This window comes from Notolabrus celidotus, chromosome 3 (genome assembly GCF_009762535.1).
Source record: "Notolabrus celidotus isolate fNotCel1 chromosome 3, fNotCel1.pri, whole genome shotgun sequence".
NCBI classification, from domain to species: Eukaryota; Metazoa; Chordata; class Actinopteri; order Labriformes; family Labridae; genus Notolabrus; species Notolabrus celidotus.
Window position 1 is genome coordinate 33,785,803 of NC_048274.1, and position 22,737 is coordinate 33,808,539.

The window sequence follows — 22,737 nt, forward strand, 5'->3', positions numbered from 1 at the left end:
CAGGTGTACTCCGGCCGTAGATAGCAACTTTTTTTCTGTGATGCCACCCATCTGTTCCTGAGCACTGTTTTGAAGCCAATCGTTGGTGGCAGCCACATTAGAAATGCAGATCTCAACCAGTCATAGTGTGATGTGAAGAGGTTTGAGCCTCCTAGCCAACAGCTATGTGTTCCTGTCCAGGAGTCAAGTCAGTCATGTCCTTATTTGGGCAGAAACTTGTAATCTTAATATCTTCTGAACCGTCGCGTTAGAAAAAAATTCAACCCCCGTACAGTCGATAGAGAAATGAGCTACGTAGAGCCAAGCCGGTTTTTTGAACCAGGCTGTAAACATGTTTATTAATGCTGCAAAGATCGTCTTTTTGGAGTTGGTGTGTATGTGGTTTCCGGTGTTTCTGCAGCCAGCCTCAAGTGGATTCTCAATTAATTGCAGTTTATAACAATTCTGTATGGGCTTCACATTTTGAGACCAGAGGTTGCCGCTTGGTGTTTTCCCAGGTTTACTCCGGCTGTAGATAGTGTCTTTTTTCCGCTCTTTTTAAAGAACACATTATGTATTGATTGCCATCAGGACAGAAAGATCATTTTAATTAGTATAACAAAATGTTTATCTAAATGATCTGACTTCCAACCCTAGCTTTAAATCTTGATTAACTCTACAAGCCCCACCCCCTAGTTTTGACAATAAAATAAGTCAGTCACAGATTTGAACTTATATTTCATAAAGACCACGAGACTGTTAAAATAATTTATCATAACCATAACTATGTTTTTATAAACATATATTTGCAAACCTTGAATATTTTTTACAAGTGCGCTTTTGAAATGTACTTAAGTTTGTCCCAAAGGCTGCCCCATAGCCCTGAGATTCAACCAGAACTACTTTACTGTGTTAAAATAAACCTTTACCGTGGATTTAAATTGCACACAGAAAACCACACATACAGCCGTGAAAAACTCCCTTTGGTGATCTTTTCCCCGGTCGGTCTGTGTTTTCTGCGGTGAATATACCGACAGGGTGGCTGCAGCCAGCTCTCTGCTCCTCCTCGGTAAGAAGAGCTCCTTTTCCTGCTTTCAAAGTTCCCACGGAAAGCGGAGGACCACCCAGCGGCGCAGAGCACGACGCCGATTAGCTGCGCCGAGCTCATTTGCATTAACGTCAGTAAAGGCTGTAGGTCAATCCTTGCGGGTGCTTTTATTGGATGTGCCGCTGTCAAGCAGTGCTGAAGAATTGGAAGGGCAAACGCCAGAAAAGGCAGAGAAAAGACAAACATAAAATCAGCATTATGTAGCTCGATCCTGCCTTACCTCTGCTCGCGTCAGCCGTGGACGATCCTGCCGTCCCTGATTCCACATATCTGAAACTTGTGGACACGGAGCGGGCTTGTTCCTTTTCTTTTTTTCTTTCTTTTTTTGAGATTTTTTTCTCTCTGTGTGTCTCTCTCTGAAGCGATTGCATTCTCCAGAGGTGGTACCTCTAGATATCACAGTCTGACAGCCTCTACATCCTTTTTTCCTGCTACAGTATGAGAGAAAAATCGCGGATCCTGGTGAGGCTGTAACCAATTGCGCCCGGGGTTTGGACCTCTTATAGCAGACGGATCATCCTCAACCGGGCAGCGGATGCCTGAATTGAGAATACAAGGCATCCACCAAGATTTCCTCGCTTTCTCAATCTGTGATAAATGGAGTATTCTGCCGGATTACATGGCATTATGTTTGACGGACGGTGTCTGACATCGGAGCGAGTGTCCAGAATAACAGCCTGCAGTGTGAATATTTCAGCCTGTTGATGATGAACTGCTCAGGACTGGAGCAAAGTGTCGTGAGAACCGGTTTATGGCCCGTGTCTTGAGCTGGAGTGGCCAACCGGATTGTTTAACAGAAAGAGAAAAAACACATCTTTTTGATGGCTCCGGGGTGGGGGAGGAAGACTACACATGAAACCCTGGACACAAAAAATGGATAAAACTATTGCATGAAGCAGGCAGAGGGGGGACAGACTGCGTGGTTTGTGTGAGTGTGTGTGTGCGTGTGTGTTTCTTTCAGGCCTACTTGATAACAGTGAAGTTGTGAGGAGGAGAAATGAGAAAATGGTGATGTGGTACGAAGAAGGCTTGAAGAGGAGCCGGAGTGTGGAATAAAACCGTCTGCTGAAGAATAACGGGATCCACGTTTCTGAGGATAAGACAGCTGCTTTGATTAAACATCTTCAATTAAGTTCATGTGAAAAAGCAGAGGGAGGAAATCAGCTTCCTGGTCAGGGGGTGGGGGATAGAAAGATATATTATTCATGCCTTGTGTCAGAGAAACTCGAGGACTGGCTTTGCTGTGGCCTAGATGATACATATATGTATTTATATATATATTTAAAGAAATGACACCCAGAGGAGGAGGAAGAGTGGACCTTTAACATACACTATAAAAAAGAGGGCGAATGACACTCTTGTAGCCTCAAAGTAAAGCACTTGCGCAAAAAAAGGAGAAGGCTGAAGTGGGCTGAAGCATGGGCTGTGCTTCAAGTATCCATATCTCTGATAGGGTGGTCTACCACAGTGGAAAAGAGTCCGAGGATTCCCACTCACCCCAGCAGACTAATACCACTCAGCATCAAGGAAATCCTGCCTCGGGACTACCCCTGAAACCCCCGAGCTGCAAGGTGAGGGAGCACACTCTTACATTTACAGAGGCACAAGAACAAACTGTGTGTGAGGGTGAGGAGTGTGTCAGCCTATGTGTGTGTGTTACATAAACTTTTTCTGCAGTAGGTCTCTTCTCTATAACAGAAAGGATGATATATGCCCTGAAATATCAGGTTTGAGGACAAACGTTTACATAACACTTCATAATTATTGTCAGTGTTATAAAACCACTGCATGTTCAAGAACAGCAGGCCCAGATTCTACCTTGTGGCTGATTTTCTGACAGAAAAATGTTGCATTACTTTCGTTTGAACTCACTTCAGGCTAATATGTTCTCCCCTTACATCACACCTTTTGCTTTTTTGGAAATCAGAGAAACCAGGCCATGATGCACACACTCAGGGAAAGGTCAGGGGGTCACAGGCCTCCGCACTAACCTGCTGTATTGTTCTCTTTGTAGTGTTTATGTAACGGTGGATAAAGCACACATTTGCTTCAGTTTTAGTCCCTCCATGTGTGTTTTGTACTCCATAGAACAGAAATCTAAAGCTCCTGCAACACGTTTCCTTTTCATTCGACACAGCTTTGGCCTCTGCTTCACCTTTCTACCACTTATGCCTCTCACTGACTTGCCCTCTCAAAACTTTGGTGTGTTTCTTGCGTAAAGTGCGACAAGTCATTTTAGGAGCATTTAACTCTGCGTGTGACGGAAATATCTGAATGGAAAGAAGGAGTTGCTTCTGATAAAGATTGAGTGACATAAAAAGCCAAAAGTTTGCCACTGATGTGTTACATCATCACAAAAAATAACAGTCCTATTTGTGTATTGGCCCACAAATAATTACTCTAACAGAGGATAACAGAGTGTGTTGCATCTGCTTGTACTCAGGGACTAAATAGGTGTTTCTAATCAAGGTGATGATGGTTGTTGGTATGATTTGGCTTTCATGGATTGTGTAAGAGCTTCAAACCCTCAGAACTCAAATCTATCTGTCTTTTTTAAATCAACAGTCTGGAGGTGAGAACAAAGTTGGAAGTAGAGGTCCTCATTTTCTTGTGTGCATAAAAAGCCTCATTGCATTTGTAGGTATAATCTGGAAGCACTGAACAGTGGTGCATTGCTAATGTATGCAATGGAAGCTCCCACTGTAATGTTTGCATGTGCGTCTGCAGGCGAGTGCAAACACAAAACGTCAGCTCAAAAGAAAAGTGTGATCTTGTTAATTTAATAGTGTGTCTCTGTGTTGCTTTCCCCCCCTCAGAATGTGTGTGTTTGTGCGACAGACCCCGGGCTATTTGAGGGGCCTCTGTCAAGCTGAATTTTGTGGCCAAATGTCAGCGCGGGATGCAGTGAGAAGTCAGTGTGACAGATGCCCCCACGTCAAGACGCCCACTGTGCCTTTGATTGAATTAGCCCCCTGATTTAGTTAGACTAATGGTATACAAATCTCCTTCAGCTGGAAATGGTTAATCCTCGCTCTGTAAGGTGTCATCTTTAATGTCCTCTGTGGTCGGCTCCACTGGTTTCATTTTTACCCAAATGTATAGAAAAGTAATACACGGATTCACTCGTAGGAGAATCACAAGCACATAAGCTGTCTGGTGCTGAACTCAGGAATTGGGGAAACATCCTGATGGTGCTTGTCAAAGCTTTAAGAGATCAATAACTGTAATCTGCATGCACGCTCAAACTGGATTCAGGAAGGCCTTTTGCAATTTAGCATTTTCATCTGGAATATATTTGGGAATGGAAACTTTTATGAGATGTCACTTTTTTTATTTGAAAGCAGAGCTGCAGCAGATCCCAGTAGATGTCAGTGAAGTAGAGCTGTGCGCTCATAGTCGGACATTTGATTTGTGATTGACCCAAACCTTATCTTCAACTGTTTTTTGATAAGGAATTATTTTTTAAAGGTATTTTGAAATGATCTGTGCTTCCCCTCTGAAAGCTTTTCTTTATCTTATATTGTTGTAAACAGCATCATTTTAGATATGGACTGCTGGACGGCTAAACTTAACTGAAAGACTTCACATTGGTGAAATTAAGTGAGTGAAATAATGTGCAATTAAAATAAAAACTGAGTAAATTATCAGCAGATTTATCAAAAATGAAAACAACAACAACAGCCTTTGAAGAGTTTCTAAACTGTAAAAGCCACATGTTCCCAAATAGTTAGTGAGTCATATTGTTGTGTTTTAAGCTTTTAGGATCTGTGTGCGTCTTTTTGCTCTGGACTGTGATTCTGCAGAACACACACACACATCCATTCCCTAAAGGTTGGCTGAAATCAGACATACACAAGTTAGCAGTAGCAATCATTAAGGAATGAATTAAACAAATGTAAAAATTGTGCTGCATTCTTCTATTTAATTGACAGTCAGAGAGAGATGGAGAGATGGAGCGCGCATGTGCAGGTGCCTGCAGTGTGAGAAAGATTCAATAGAAGTTTGGGAGTGTGATGTGAGTCTTTGTCAAGGCTGTGTTACCATCTGGGCTGCTCCAGCAGTGATAAGGCTCAAGTACAAGGTCCTGTGATAGTGGGCATTGAGTGTTTGTGTGCGCGTGTGTGTATTTGGCCAAACAGACAGAGAAAGACCTCAGCGTAACATAACACCATTTATCTGGCCTTGACTCTTCCAGTCTGCTAACCCCCGACTCAAAGAAATCAAGTAGCTGTCCCCTCCCTCAACAGCAAACCTAAAATCAGTTTTAATGTCTTTTTTCCTATAAATGTAGAAGTGCATCAAATGTGTTCAGCTCACTGTTGTCTCTGTACGCATCAACACAAGCAGTGAAATCCCTCAAGCTTCCCCGTGAAAACCCTCCCATCCTCAGCAGTGGCAAGGCACACAAGGTTGTTTTTCTAAACTAACTCTTTATTCTGGGAATCACTCAACTGTTGCTGACTCCCACAAGTTAAAAAAGCCCCCGAACTGAACACCTCAAGTGATACATCGTACTTTTAAAGAGTGTGAAGTAAGATTTGATACACCGGTGACCTGGGCAGCCTCTCTGCATTTGTCTGATTTCTCTCTTGCTGTTTTTGTGTGTCCCCTCTGGTCAGTAATGTGTGTGTGAGTGTGTGTGTTTAGTCTAAGTCTAGAGTCATTGGGTAATTTATTCCAGAGGAGGGCAAAGGCTCTGCATGGTGATGAATTAATCCACTGTGCTTTTTCTGCTGGCTGAGAGGAGGGAGACTGATATTGGCTCTTTTTCTCTCTCACTCTTTTGCTTTCTTTCATTTGGATATCAAACTTTCTGTGCTCTTCCTCTTTTTGTTGCTCTTGCCATGGAGAAACTTTTCTTCTCAGACTTCACTGTTAACATCCAGTATTAATACATTGCACACCCTCTACTTGGTCACTGTTTTTACCATCACAATGACATTTATGATTTAAACACAGTTGGAGCAGTCTCCCAAAGAAATGCTGACGTTCATCCGACTTCAATGGCCCTGCTGTTGTCTTTGTCTTGACAGCTGCCGATTGGATCGAGTGTTGGACTCTGCTTATCTGTGTCTATCAAGGATGTCATGTGTATATGTACAATGGGCTTTTATAGCTGCAGAGCATGGCACTAACCACTGGCACGCTGCCATAGTTAGCAGTTTGATTCTCACACGGAGAAGTTGTGATGTGAGACAGACAAAATCATCAATTCAGATCTCAAAGAAGAAAAGCTTGACATTTTACTTTTATGCTTATCTTTCCAGACAAGAGTTAGTTGGAAAAAAAACAAAACCACTCCTATGTCTTAACTTACTGGATCCAGGATGTTCCAGAGCGTCTAATTTTCTGACTATAATAATTCTGACTAACCAACTAGTGTCATATACACCCTCAGTAAACAGTCAAAATTGAGCAGAGTGTATTTAAGACAGCTAAACACAAGATTAAACCGTCTGTAGGTAAACAATGTCAAATGTATTTGTTGAGTATGGCTAAAGTTAGCAGAGCTAGCACCACCAGCCTTCAGCCCTCCTTGCAGGTTAACATCTACATGCCTGTACTGGTTATGCATCGCTCCAGTAGAGTGGTTTTATCCCACTTTAACCAGACACAGTCTACATTTAACTTTATCTCCATTTTCAAGATCAAAATACTGACAAACCACGCCACGCAACTAGATTGAATCTGTCATCTGTGTTTGTTTATATCCGGCATGTAGAGCATTATAGCTTTATGGCAGTAGCCATTAACTGGAGCTACAGCCTGGCTAGTGGTGAGTGGCTGTGCTACACCTTAGACATAACATATGATCAGCATTCCAGACCTACAGTGATTAAACTATTAATAAGAGTCCTAACCAACGAGTACTTCTGGTGAGGCGACAACATTTAATTGTCCATCAAATAGGAAACTCCCTGATCCAGAGACCAGGTATCTTGCTACCAGGCACATTACCACAAGGGAAGTATTTGGTGTTGTGAAGTTTTTATTTTACATTGGCAGTTTGATCATTTATCAGCATCAAGTTTAGTCCTTGGTCCATATTTGGGAACAAATATTTGGTCTTTATTAAACTTAAAAATCCCATGAGACCTGGACAAGACGTCAAACAAGCTGCAGTACTATATGAAATAATAAATGAATACACAAGACAGGGACATATACATCTTTATTTAGGGTTTTAACTAGAACCAAAAACATATGACCATATCTCTCCAGTTTTAGCTTCCTTGCAATGGCTCCCTGTATGTTTCAGAATTGATTTTAAGATTTTACTTTTAAAGCTCTACGTGGACTTACTCCGAGCTATACAGCAGACCTTCTAACACCCTACAAGCCGACGCGTGCATTGAGATCCTCGGGCAGAGGTTTATTGTGCATTCCAGTTACAAAAATGAAAACGAAAGGGCGTTCGCAGTGAGGTGTCCGACTCTCTGGAACCATCTCTTCGAGGAGATCAGGTCTGCTGAGTCAGTGAGCTCTTTTAAATCCCTTCTTAAATCTTACTTTGTGGGATGGGCAGAGATGTTGAATTGATTGACAGTTCGGCTGCTTGTAGGAACCTTAATGTTTGTTTCACCTGTTGCTCTTACGTTTCAGTCCTTTTATAGTTCTGGAATTGTTTCCGGCAAATTGCACCTGGGTGTGGTTTGCCTTGCTAGTACCCGTTAAGTTGTGTGGCAGGGGGCATATGTCACATGATTACTTTCACATGTTTTGTTCAATTAACATTCAAAACCTGGACTTTTATTTTGTATGTTGTGTCACAGTTACAAACCCACATAGTCTCTCAGCACCATTTCTTCAGTTTTAGTTACTGCAGCTTGTTGTCTCTGTTCTCTGTCCTCTCAAGCTTCTGCTATGTCACTGACAGATCTTTGCTCCTCATGGTAGAAGCTTCAACTGTTGTTTTTTCCCCTCTTAAGTTTTCATGTAGATTAAACAAACAAGAGGAAATGTGTCAGTGTAGTTTATGAGGAAGCTTCATCGAGGCTAGTAAGCAAGTTTTCACTGAGTCAGGCTAGCTGTTTCCCTTGTTTTCAGTCTTTATGCTAAGCTAGGCTAGCCAGCTGCGGCTTTAGCTTCCATATTTAGCATGCAGACATCACAGCTATCAATCCTCTGAAAAAGCTCTTGGCAAGATACTGAACATTTCTGAAAATGTGGAACTACTCCTTTAAGACTGAATCATTTTTCTTTGTACTTTAATTTTAAATTTGTCTGCCAAACGTTTTTTAATTCACTTACATCAAAGGAAACGTTATAAACTAGTTGACTAGTCTTAAAGTATGACCAAGGCCGTCCATTATGTGTTCTTTAAACAAAACGTCATCTGCAGTGTGACTGTGTTTTCCTTCCTGTCTGGAGTGTCTGCAGGGGCAGGCGGGGGGTAATTTTTTGTTCCCTTGTCATATATCTTCACTGGAACACGAGGAGAAGGCGTCAGGAGGAGTTAAGACGGGGCCCATTGAGCACCCACAGTCCGGAGATTGATGTCATGTGTCATTACAGCATTTCTACCTTTAATTTCCTAGAACTGATCTATTCTTGAGCATGAAGCAGCTCTGAAACTTGATATAATGCTACCAAAGTCTCCTCCTGCTGACACCGTGAGCGTTGAACCTGTGTACAAATCAAATTAGGATAGCATAATAAATCCCTTTGTCACCCTGAGTGCAGATACAGTGAGTCTCTTCATGTCCGAGAGTTCTCTCTCTGATGAGGTGTCAATTGGATGCGTGTACTTATGACACAGAACCTCCCATTGTTTTTGAAATAGTCTTAAATAACGTCACATTCAAAGCTCGCTCTGCTCCCCCTCCAGGTTTAGAGTTCAGTATCATAAGGTCAGCATGTGATAGCTCCATGAGATTATGGAAACGGTATTCTTCAAAAACAAGGCGCTCTGAGTGTTTACTTTGTGGACTCGCTCTCTGTTCTCTGCCAGGAGCTCACAGGAATGTAGATGTGAGTGGGCTCAGGTCCATTGGTGGCCTTTTAAGCCCCACCTCGACCGTGTCTCTCCTAATATCTGGGCTTTGGGATAGTATCTGCAGGTGTCTCTATGCTGTGCTACCATGTTTCTAATGTGGCTTCCTGCTCCATGTTGTTAGACTTGTAGGGCTGAACAGATGGATTACTACCAGGGTGAAAACTGAAGTAGAGAAATGAGGGGATCTTTCATAGACGGCAGTCTTGTTCCAAAGACTTACATGTTTGTAGTTATTCTGAGTATCATTTCTTTTATTAAAGTGTCCTGCAAATATTTCTACAATTGCTTGTAAAGCACCATGTTGATCATTAATCAGTCACCAAAACAGCAATTTAGTGCAAAGAGGTGACACCTTCAACCCTAAAATGCTAGATTGGACTGAAAAATAGAAATACGGTAACACAGACAGCACATTTAAAAAATCATTGTTAAGAAATAGTATTTGGCTACACGTCAAACCTTTCCCTCACTAAATTTAGTGGAGAGATGTCAGAGGAGACACAGGACTGAGTACATTAAATAGTCTTGCAGTTACAGGTATAATCACCCAACAAGCCACAGACAGTTAAACAGTTAACAACATGCAGTATCTCCACATGCATGCAATCAATTTTATTCCACTGTCTGTTGAATTTCAACACAGTCACACCTCATTCTCCCAAATGAGATACTGTTTTTTTCTGTATCTTTATTGAACTTTCCTGATATATAGAAAGGTACAAAACAAGCCAACAGATCAGATATTATCAAAAGAGAAGCCTATGTGATACATACACAGAGCAATACAAAAATAACTCAACAGTCACAGAACAATAAAGAAAGAAAGAAAGAAAAAGGGAGGGGCATTTAACAACTCAAAACCAGAGAGTTATGAAGTAAAACAATAAAGATAAATAAATATATCATGCAGGTCTTACAGTCCACTAACACTAAGGTACTTATTGTAATTCCTGCAACTCTGTGACATCCCAAACCTTTCACTACAACGGCTGCCTATCCAGACTCAATAAACTCTCATGATGGGGACCAGGTATTATAGATTACTTCAATTATACACACTAAACATCATAACATCACCTTACAGTGTTGTGAAAGACTGGAGAGCATGCAGAGGCACATGAGAGCTGTAATAAAAAAACAGGGATATTCCACCAAATATTAATTTCTGAACCTTCCCTAAATTCAACATTAGTTTTCTATTGTTTAAAAATCTGAAGCTAAGATTGGCCATTTCCCTTATCTGAGGTGGGACTTATTTTAAAATCAACTCTATGCGATGTGCCTTCAGTTATGACTTTGGACAAACATGTTATTTTTCTGTCTTTGAATAATTAAGCTTAGAAGATGTGTTGCAACTCTGTTGTGCAACTTTTTAAAGGGAAAAAATAAACAAACACAGGAATATAAAATCAGTATGATACTAAAATAATAGTTATTAAATGAAATTATTAAGAATTATAAAAATTATATTCATTTATGAGTGCGCACACAAACCTATGTCAGTGCACCTTGGGCCACCCTGGTCAAAACAGCCTGGACATGCCCCTATCTGAGTAGTACTGTTTATGTATTTATTTATTATTATCTTAATCAGTTGTCATTGTATGTATCTAAACACGTAAATGAAAGTATTTTATTTAACCGTTGGTAGGCATGCTGTATACATTAACACAAAAAATATTTCACTCAAAAGAAAACCTTAGAGTTGTAGAGCCAAAGAAAATAAATACTTTTGAAGGGTGCTTTTATTTTTTCTGACATTTTTTGTTCTTTTTGGATCGACACAGATTTACAGTGACATCTCAGGTCTTGAAGTCACCAGTTAACAGGGAGGGACTGTGATTTGATGTCTCCATAGAGACACTCAAACTAATGCTGTTCTGGGTTAGAGAAACACACCGTTTCACCATATATATATATATATATATATATATATATATATATATATATATATATATATATATATATATATATATATATATATGTATATATATATATATATTTTTTTTTCTAACATTTCCTACAACGTTGATGTCTCCTGATCAGACTACTGTGAGAAAGCCAGTACTACAACATTACTTGGCTAGTTTTTGTCTTTATGTTTTGGCACCAGTGTTTGAAATTGTCAGTTAAATTTCAATGATTCATCTATTTCTCCTCTCTTTACTCTTCATTTATAAAATGTCTTTTTATTTGGTTGTTATCACCACAACTTTTACAAGCTCTAGTTTCTCTTTGCTATGTGAAAGCACCCCTAAGATCTCACAGCGATGTCATGTGCATACCCTCTATAGGATTGCAAAAGGTCTGTATCCCACACTTTGGGGTGGTTTTGAAAAGTACAGCATGTACAGAACACACCATCATTGTTCCTCAGAGGTAGAGTTCATCTGAGAGTCATCTCTCTGCCATAGTGTCACAGTGTCCATAGGCGTGTGCTTAATCTCTCCTGGAAAACAGCCTTGTGTGGTGATTGTGGCCTGCTCTAACCGTGCACAACACACCGTGCTAACTATGCTAAAAGCCGTGTTAACAGCATCTGGTTACTGGACTACTTTGGCCATTTTCACGCTCTGTCACATCACTCTTCTTGCAGCCAGAATAAACTAACGAAAGTTTTGTGTACAGCACAGCATGCTGAAAGCTTCTCCTGAGGCATGGTTTACAAAAGCAGCAGGTAGATTTAGTAATAACTGATAAACCTGTTGGGTATTTTTCCTGCAGAATTTGGCAGCTGATGTGAAAATCTGTTGGTATCAAACTGCTCTGGAGGCTTTGACTTCATTTTGCTGTCTTTCTTCCCTAAAGAATCGCTGAGCAGACAAGAGCCTCGCAGGATTTAAGTGAATAGGCCTGCAGCTTATTGGCTGTAGTAAACACGCAACACACTCATTCACCTGCTGAACGGAGCATTAAGTCAGCAGGGCTCGTCTCCTCCCTCGTTTTTAATGGACCGGCTATGACGCAAAACTCTCTGGATTGTGTCCTGCCTTTTGCTCTGAAGATATACTGTACTCTCAGTTGATATATCCCTCACAGTTTTTACGGGGCAGAGCACAGATGGGTCTCATTGTTTTTGTAATGTGAGGTGTGTGTGTGGTTGCAAGGACACTTTTTGGGGTCAGAGCTGTAAATCTGTCGGAAGCTGAACTTCAGTTTTGGACTCAGTTTGCACAGTCTTTGGTCTTGGTCACTTTTCAGATTTTGCTTATTTAATGTTTGTCTTTGCAGAGTCTCGATTTCACTATCATCTGAATATCTAACAGTAACAGTAACATGAAAATCAAGTTAGGTGTGACATGCAAATGCTTATGTCGGCTGTGATGCAGAAACAGGATGTGAGCCTGTGTGCACTGGATTGGAAAAACAAAATTTAACTGTAAATTTGCATATTGGCTTGTGATTTTTCTTGCCAGTTCTACCAAGGTAATCTAACGTGACAAGAACCATTCTCAACATGACATTAGGATTTTAGTACTCCTATGATTTGGCTTTGTTTTATTGATCTTCAATAAACTTGGTCTACTAGTGCTACCTCAGTAGACTTTTGTTTTTGGAAATTCAAGCACTTAAGAATCAGAAGCATAATCAACTTCACTGGATTAGTATATTTACATTGTGACTGTGATTAACAAGGCTCTCTGTGTACAGACACATACTCAAAAAGGCCATAAGGCAATGAAGGATGAAGACACGATATGACGTCATGTTTATATATGTAACTGGATTGCTGATATGTATAATGTGAGTGAGAAAATATGAATACTGCAATACTTTGTCATCCTGACTCATGCGGTCGGTTATTGTATTATCACTGATGCCAAGTATCTATTTATTTATGTGATATAATTTTGTGTTTTAAGACACATTCAATTGTGTACATTATCTTTGAACGGCATTTTGCATTCCTCAGTTAAAGCCAGGGTTGGTAGTCACGGAAAACTAGCATGAATTTGAATGTAGCATTTCCTCATCTCCTCCAAAACGACGGCCCCCGCTCACATGCACTAGCGCCGCTGATTCACGACCATATGATGGTGACTGATTCAAAACCGGTCCTCAGCACATCGTTTGTGTTTTGCACTACGTCAACTCATGTCTCACTCAGCGGTAAGAAAACACCAAAACATTATCATAGTGAAAGTTAAAAACACAAACAAACATGAAATGTACGCGCAGGAGGCGGGCAGAACGGCAGGACGGGATTTGATTGGTTTCATAATTTGGCTCCTGATGGCAGGGATTGGTTGGTGTTTTCCCAGGTTTACTCCGGCTGTAGATAGCAGCTTTTTTTTCACTCTTTTTTAAGAACACATTATGTATTGATTGCCATCTAGACATAAAGATGATTTTTAACCAGTATAACAAAAAGTGTATCTAAATCGGACTACCAACCCCAGCTTTAATCAGATATTGTGAAGTTTCATAATATGATATTTAATTTTTCAGTTATAGCAGAATCAATGTTTTGTGAGATTCTCCTTATTGTGGGTTGTGTGTCAGGTATGGTGTCTTTTCGTGTTGCGTCGTTAGTTTCGTATCGTTTCATGTTATCTCATGTGGACCATGCTTTTTTTTTTAGTTATATTTTTGGTACTTTTGCCTTGATTTGATAGGACAGCTGAAGAGAGATAGGAAATGTGGGGAGTAGAGAGTGAGGGGAAGATATGCAGGAAATGGTTGACCGGCCGGGAATCAAACTGGTGACTCCTGTGACGAGGACTGTAGCCTCTGTATGTGGGGCGCTTAGACCGCTAGGCCACCAGCGCCCCGTCGACCATGCTTTGACCTTGCTGTATTGTATCAATCATGTCTCATGGCATCTCATTGAATTTTATCTTAATGTATTGCATCCTAACGCATTGTACCGTTTTATATCTTATCGTATCTTATCGTATCTTATCGTATCTTATCGTATCGAATTGTATCGAATTGTATCGTGGGTTACCTAGTGGCTCCAGCCTCATGGTTCAAAAATATGCAGTGTACTAGAATAATATAAAAGTACCAGAGCATAGTTTCAGTTATTGGTGCATAGTAGTACAGTATTTATGCTGTACCCTATAGTATTATATTGAATCATGAGTTAGCCTGTGGATCCCACCCCTATTACGTATACATGGTTCAAAAGTTTATACATTATGTACTATAAAATATATACAGTACTGTTGCATGGCTTCAGAAGCTGTATTATGGTGGTACAGTTCTCATGTTTACATATTAAGGAACAGGGCACATTTGAGCAGTGACAATCAATAATGAAGAATGAGAAAATATTTGAGCTTGGTTTGTTTGAGTTGTGCCTTTTTCCTGCATACAAACATTCACATTACTTGTTTGAATAATATTCACTTCCTGTCAGCCTGTTGCAGTTATTCTGTTGTTACCAAACACATCAGAGCATTCAGCCTTGTGGTGTGATAAGTGTGGTAACAAACTCAGATGACTCTTTGGAAGCCAAAAGAGAGAAGGAAATTACTTCATGGAAACTATGAGAGTACATGCTACTTAAAAAATAATTGACACGCACAATGGAAACAATGAAAGACGTACGATTGTCCATAAGCAGTGAATCAATAGTTTTGACATACCTACGCATCTGTCAAAAGGACCTGTCTTTGTACCTGCTGCACCTGCCCGAGTACATTCCTCACAGGTCATGTGTTTTTCCTGTGTGTCACTAGCTGCGTAACCAAAGGAGTTTAATTAGCTTGTGTATTTTATTCTAGCATCTTTTATATCCCAGTGCTTCAAAACATCACTCTGGACCTACTGTCTGTCGTCAGGAAAAGAGAAAACCTTTGCCAAAAAATATTTCCTCAAGAACGTATATCCCTACAAACTGAGTCTTTACATTCATGTCCTTTTATTTAGTATTTAATCCAAAGTTAAGTTTAAGGCGGAAAATTCTTTCTTAAAGGATTATAAAGAGTATGTGCTTGGGTTGACTCACTTATCAGTACTAATATGTAGACCTATGAAGTTAGTGGACTTTAAACCTTGATGAATGGATGAAAACAAGACAATATGCTTTGTAAAAACACGGACATAGTCTGAAGTTACCCTTTGGTTTGGGAAGCTCAACGATGTCAGACACAATGCTGACTCAACCTAACTTTTAGTCAACCTAGAAACAGGCAAAGAGGTGAAGCAGAGGTGGGCCTTAAGCCTCCTGGAAAATAGCTCAAACAGGCCCTGTCTTAGCCATACCACTTATGCTGCATATGTAGGCATAACTCTTCACCTGATATAATAATTACAAGAATGTGTAATAAAAAAATGGCACCCCCAGTACAGTTTGTACAAAAAGAAAAAACAGTTACACACTAATTTTTGAGCTAATCTGTAACATGTTTATTGCTGCTGTAAGAAGATGGGAGTCAGCCTTAACGCTGATATTACCACAGTTTCTTGCACTCCTGCCTGCAAGGGCTTCATTTTTCAACACCAGAGTTGCCGCATGGAGTATGGCTGTAAAAAAAAAAAAAAAAATTCAAGTGGATTGTTGGACTTATCACTTTTCTAATATTCTGTTTACATCAACATTGAGTGCATGTTAATGTATTTTAAAGCAATGTCAATGAAAAAGAACATATTAGTGAAGCTCAGTTTAAAGGTCAGGATTTTGTATGGAAGCAGAAAGAGAACAAAAGTGTTTAAACTTTATGAGAAATCAGGACCTGTTTTTGTGAATTTGTTATCTGTATCAGAAAACTTGATGTTGAAATTTAGATAGTTCTGAATTTACAGGTTAGCATAAATGTGTCAAGATCTGATTCCCTGTGGTTTGAAGTTGGAAGTTGCTTTTAAATGTTACTTTCCTCAGATAGAAAGTCTTTAACAGTCTGGTTGTTTTGCTGTTTATTTGTACGACTATAATTTTCAGATTTATTCAGTGAACTCGTATCTTTTACAGATACACAGTTGTTTATATATACCATAGCACCACATTCAGAAGAAATCTGGTCTTAATGTCTGGGTTTGTTTAGCAACTTCTATGAATGTGTGTGTTGGCACACAGTCAACAAATCCCCATTCCTCATCCAGTGAGTGTGAGTGTGAGTGTGAGTGTGAGTGTGAGTGTGAGTGTGAGTGTGTGTGTGTGTGTGTGTGTGTGTGTGTGTGTGTGTGTGTGTGTGTGTGTGTGTGTGTGTGTGTGTGTGTTTAAATCAAGGACAGTTTATGTGCCAAGCTCGCTGCTCCAGCTCGTGTCACTCACTGATCCCTCATGCAACGGTGACATCAGTGCTCCTGTTTTAGCAGGTGAAGAGGAGGGGGAGTCCACTGGTGATTATCTAATGCCCTCACAGACATCTGAAGAGCCTCTGAGAAACGCCTCTGATATTTTCAAAAACATCTTAGCTGTAGCGCAGAGGTGGAGCCACGCAGGGCTGCAGATAGAGCAGGGGTGTTGTGGCCGACATGGGCGTATTACTAATTCTAATCCTCTCTTTAGGCCACAGGGCCGCTGAGGTAATTAAGATTGTACAGTTTGGTATGGCTCTGGCAGCAAATTCGCTGTCGAGTAATGATCTCGTATTGAGGCCAGACGGTCCTCTTGTGTAGCTTGTGTCACTGTTTGCCCTCTGCTTGTCTTGTTGTCATGTACTTGGCTGCACTTTAAAGGAGGAGTGGCTGACTGCAAAGGAAAGGTTCCCTGTAAGATTACAGTACACTGTAGAATCAATGGACTGGGCTATGTCCCACTTAGACTTCCCAAGCTCCTTTAGCTTGTCCTTCTACTTTACTGACCTCTGACCTTACCTGGAATCAGCTAATAACAATAGGTTAAAAACAAACAAGTAGAGAGTAAAAGCTAATAGTGAACAAACACAGAGAATGATACATATATGAGCATGCTAATACATATTCAGCTGTGTGTTGATTTGAAGAAGACTCAGGATTTTATTTGTGATGAGCCATAAAACGTGAAGTGAAATAGTCCAGTTGTGATGAAGGCAGCTGCTTGGGGCAGAGGAGGAGGATGTATAAGTAAGGGGCTGCCCCAGAGCCCTGGATGGCTTAGGATTGTCCAGGTCTTACAGGGATTTCAGGGTAATCTGGATAAGGACAGAAATACCTTGAAGGTGAGCATCAGAGAAAGTGCTCTGTTCCTCAAGGATCTGTCTTCAATGAATTTACACACACCGGTGGCAGATAGAGACAATATCATGAACATATTCTATGAACCAACCAGGGAGCTCTCATAGGTTTGGACATGATGTTCAGTTAACTCTAAATGAGACACAGCCTGTGAAACCTGTGAAGCTTAATTTTCTTGGGAGTAGTGTTGAATAAGTGTTTAAAATGTGACCCTGTTGTCAGAAATGAGATATCTACAGCTCTAAGACTTTGTGTTACAAAATTTCAAATTGGACAATAATGGTGTCATCTGCAAAAAATCAGTTGGAGGTGAGTTTGAAGTAAAACTGTCTCGAACCCAACAGATTTCCCTCTCTTCTCCTCTGTGTGAGGCATTGGACTCTTCTTTACGGCTTCTGCTTACGCTGAAGTAAACCGTTACTATGGCCGTGGTCCAGAAACACACAAACACACAAATTACAGCTGGTCGTTAAAGGTGCCACCGTGGAGAATTAGATTAGAATCTTCTAGATTGTTGCTTTAAAGCCGTCTCAGAAATCCTGCTTAAAAAGTGGAGGTGTGGGAGCTGAAGGGAGATCCTTTTAGGGAAGCAAGGAAGGTCTAGTGAAAGAAGCTGTTGCATCAGGGGAGATGTTGAATCCATTGGAGTTTTTTTCAGCTTACTCCACTGAAAAGGTAGGATCTCTCAATCCTTCTTACTGTTTTTATAAAACTACAAAAATATCTATCTTCTGTCTCACTTTCAAGCACGACAGTTTCAGTAGTCAGCTGTTCATCATGAGTCTGGTCCTGCTCAAGGTTTCTGCCTGTTAAAAGGAAGCTTTTTTTTCCACTATTACTTGCTTAATGTTGCAAAATTCTTTGTTCATAGTGGATTAATGTTGGGTCTAATATAACAAAGAGTGGTCTAGACCTGCTCTTCTTTTGAAATGTCTTGAAAAAGCCCTTGTTTTGAATTGGCACCAAACAAATAAAGATTGGTTGGTTGGTTGGTTGGTTGGTTGGTTGGTTGGTTGGTTGGCTGGCTGGCTGGCTGGTTGATAAATGACTGTGTTAACCTGTCAGGGTGCTTGGTGCTCTATCGTAAGAGTCAGAAAGGTGATCTTCCAGTAGAAAGGTTGATGGTTTGATTCTCAGTCAGCATGTCAAAGTGTCCTTTGGTGAGATTCTGACCCCAGGTTGCTCATTACTTACATTGTGTTAATGTTTGTGAGTGATAACATTACAGGTTGCCTTGCATGGCATGTTTATGTATGGATGAAAAACTGGATGCAGGGACATGCTGTAAGCACAGGTATTGTGTAACAATGCAAAACAGCAGACACACACAGAAACTGTGATTTATCTTTTATATGCACTCTTATCACAACATTGTTTTTGAGGGTTTTTGTATCCTGTGGGCCTACTGGATAAATGCAGTCTATTTAATCAGTTAATCATTCACTTTTCATAACCAAGCTTAGGAAATGAAAGTATTAAGAGAGTTTGATTTTTGTTGATATGGCTGATGGAAAGTTGAAATTAGTAAAAGGGGTGAGAGTCATGATGAGATAACTGTTTGTCAGGGGTGGAAAGAGTACTAAGATATTCTCTTCAAGTAAAAGTGCTGTTACTTTGATGAAACTTTACTTAAGTAGAAGTAAAACTACCTGTCTGTGAATCTACTCAAGTAAAGATTATTTGACTTCAAATTTACTTGAAGTACTGGGTGCTAAGAACCTACAGTCAAGTGATCGTACGTGAGTTCATGTTCAAAAAGTAAGATATGATCCACACATTATACAAAAGAATATTCTGATAAACTTATTGTTGTAAAACCAACAGGAGACCATTAATGTATGACACTAAACCAATTCAGGGCGGAGTCCAAGGAGACCAATGCAAAAGTGGTCCAGGTTGCAGGACGACTCATACTGATGAAAATCGTGTCGTAGCTCGCTGTCTACCAAACTATGGCTTGAAAGAGGTGTTAGATTTGTAAAGGCAATATTCCACTGATGAGTTATTATTCCTGGAAGTCTTTGCCAGTTCACTTGACTATCGATGACATCATATCTGCTGGCAGTTGTGTGCAGTTCAGTATTTTAACATTTTACTTTCATTTTTTTCTCAGTTCTTCCGATGTAAAATGTAGAGAAGAACAATAATTTAAATGTAATTAAGTAGTTTTTTTACTTCAGTATTTTCTTTGGAAACAGTTACTCTCCATCCCTGCTGTTTAGACCAAGCGTCAACCTCCGGTCAAAAAATACGAGTCCAAGTGCTAAAAACTGCAGTTCATCGAGAATCCGCTTGAGGCTGGCTCCAGAAGTACCGGAAACCACATACACACCAATTCAAAAGAGATGAGCTTTACAGCAGAAATAAACATGTTTACAGCCTGGTATGAAAGACGAGTGTAGTCTGGATAGTCTTTCAATGAGAGGCACAGCTGACTTGATTGACAGGCTGGAACACTGTAGCTGTTGGCTAGGAGGCTCAAAGCCCCCTCTTTACGTCACAATCGCTTGACAGCAGCAATATGGCTGCCGCCAGGATTGGCCTCAAAACAGCGCTTCAGAAACAGATGGGTGACGTCACGGATACTACGTCCATATTTTATACAGTCTATGGTTTTGACACACTTTGTCCACACCATTCATACAAGTTACCTTTTAAAGTAAGAGAGAACAAAGTAAAAGTAAGTCAAGTTCAAAGAAATACAGCCAAAGCGGCTGTCGTCAGTCTTATATGTTTCTTGATTTGAATAACAGCAGGAACACTAGCCTTACTTTCATCACCACAGTTAACCCACATGTAGGCATGTCATGGACATCCTCATGTGTTTCCCTCCATGTTTAATGAGTACATCTCTCCTCCTCCTCTCCCCGTTGGCCAGTGAGTGTGAGCGCTTTGAGAACAGTCTCTAACCCTCGTCACTGGGCCTGACAGCAGGGACGGCTCTGCTGCCAGGCCTCAGTTACTCTCCCTGGCACAGTGACGCACGGATCACATACACACCCGCGCCACTATGGACACAGTTTATGCATGCAGTCCTAGGCAGCGTCACGAGCTGAGGGAGTGCGGCATGTACTCTGATGTCACTAATGTGTATATATAATCCACAGTAAATACATATTCTATTCATGCCAGCCAAAAGCAAACACTCTTCAGACAGGTTGTTGTAGCGCTGAAGGTGTGTTCTTGTGTTTTACAAGCATGTAGACTCAAATGTTTCCTTCCAGACCTGTCACAAAAACAGAGGTTGGTGTGGAGCAGAAATTAACATTTAATGCTTTGTGTGAGGCGATGCATACAAGCTATGGAACACCAGTCAGAAACAGGGACAGGTCACCAAGGATGAAGCAACCTATCCTTTTTCTGCAAACTCTGTATTTTTAAACCGCACACGTCATTCAAGGGCATTTGGGACCGAATTCCAGGACAAGTTCAGTCTCCTGTGAGTTACACGGTGTCTTCCCTTTCTGTGTGTGTGTGTGTGTGTGTCTGTGTGTGTGTGTGTGTGTGTATGTGTGTGTGTGTGTGTGTGTGGTAGCACATTCCCGTATGCTTGAATTTCCGCACTATCTGTTGAGGTAGGAGGGATGTCACTGCAGACAGAATAAAGGTCAGGGCGTACTCTGGAAGCTCTGCTCACAAAACAATGAATGTGTATGTGTACCCTGTTATGTGTGACTGATTAAAAAGCTCAGTTTTTGGATCAGTGTGTAGGAAGTGTGCATCAAAAGCAAATATTACTTTAACATATTCAGTGTAAGAAGGGGCAGTGTTGTTTCCTTATTGTGTTTTACCTCCTGAAGCCTGTCTACTGTCTTCAGTCAAGTTTCAGATTATATGTTGAAGCACTTTCCTCATGATATTGATTTTGTGTTTGTGTATAGCAAGTGTGTATAGCCTTGCAAGCTAACATCACTCAAATTATTAACCCTAACCCTGACCTGCTGTTATTCAACAAACCAAAGCGCTAGTCAGCAGCTGCTGGTTTCTGATGGAAATCCAGGAACAAAAACAAATTGCCGCTGCTCAGTGTGAATTTAGCAAAACTTGAATAAACCTGGAAATCATTACTTGGCCATCATTGTTCTCCACAGTGGAAGTTTGAGGACTGTGGTGCAGTTAGACTCTGGATAATGTTTGTTGTGTTGTCAGCTGTTGGTCTTTGCATTGAAACTGTGATGTTAAGATGTGTTTGTGCCTTGATGAGTGGCCTTAGTATGAAGTTGTTGTTCAGAAAAAAGCTGCAGGTTATTGGTGTGTGTCCGTTCAGACTTGGTTGAGCTGTCTCTGTAAACTTTAGATAGCTAAGCGAATATAAAGCATCAACTCAATCTTAGCCATTTACATAGAGAACTACCTCTACACCTGGAAGCTCACATATCTTATATGTCACCTCAGCATTCATATACCTTACAGATAGGGAGCACAGCTGGATTATATTATGGGTTAAACATTACTGCAAACTTGTCTGCTTCAATTATTTGTAGGAACCTTCCAGGGATGAAAAGGAGGTCCCGTCTTCTCTGATCTTTCTCATTATCATTTCAGTGCTGCACAACTGTTGGATCTAAGTGATCTGATTGGACTAGAAGCATTCAATGAGTGCTGATACAGAACAGCATCACATAGACTTTTCACTCTGTGTATCACTTTGTCCCAGCCACAGCCAGTTGTTCTGGACAGAGTCAGTCTTGATGAAGCAAGCGTTGCCTCAAAATCACACAACAGACCTGTGTTTCACTCAAAACATACAGATACATGTAATAGAAACAAAGCAGCTGGTCTGCTGTAACCATGGACTCAAACCAAGTCACCAGAGTGCAGGAGAACTTTTAACTTTTGACATAAAAGTTCTCAAAGTTTGGCAACAATCCAGTTTCAGTGAGTTGAGTTGGTAAAGCAAAAAAAGTATAATCAGTTGTTGCATATTATTACTGATATACACTGACTGTATGACTGCTGGAGAAAAGCTATACTAAACTCTAGGTTGTGATGCTGCACTGAACATCAGCACTGCTCGTATTGCAGACTCGTCCCTACGACTGAATCAGTGGATTACTGATATTCAGAACTACATCCCAACCTGGAGTGTGATTTCCCCCATCAGAGATTTGTACTTACCTCTCTCAGCAGCTGTTTGTGCTGTTAGTGTAAACTGACGATCAATTGTTCAGATTTTCTTTCTTTTTTAGTTTTTAAAAAACAAGTTATGCCAAGAGGAGCTATAGCTGATTTAACATTATTCAGGGTAAATAAAGGCATGTTTAAGGATCACATATGATGGAGATTGAGAATCTTTAATAGTAAGAGGAATTTGTAGGTGAATAGATAAGTCCATCACAAACAAAGAGTCAATAATATATGAGCTTACTGAAGAAGTGTAAATGTTTGAATAATAATGAAGAAAATACATATGGGGGAGTGAATTTTAAATTAGTAGTAATTGACAGTAGCAATGTTTTTTATGTCAAGTCATGTGCTCTCAGCCGGATAATCATCATGACATTATTTCTGACACACATACGATAACACGAAGAGTGATGTTGAATGTAGT

General features: G+C 40.4%; 1 protein-coding gene across 2 annotated transcripts in view; it reads left to right on the forward strand.

Moving 5' to 3' along the window:
- The first annotated feature begins 876 nt into the window (after nucleotides 1-876).
- The window catches only part of pde8a (phosphodiesterase 8A), a 56,014-nt gene continuing 34,153 nt past the window's right edge, over nucleotides 877-22,737 (forward strand). The window contains exon 1 of one of the 2 annotated variants that reach the window (XM_034680113.1): nucleotides 877-2,658. In XM_034680113.1, coding sequence (XP_034536004.1) covers nucleotides 2,506-2,658 — 153 coding nt within the window. In that variant the 5' untranslated portion in view covers nucleotides 877-2,505. The remainder of the gene's footprint in view (nucleotides 2,659-22,737) is intronic. The other variant, XM_034680114.1, reaches the window with a different exon arrangement.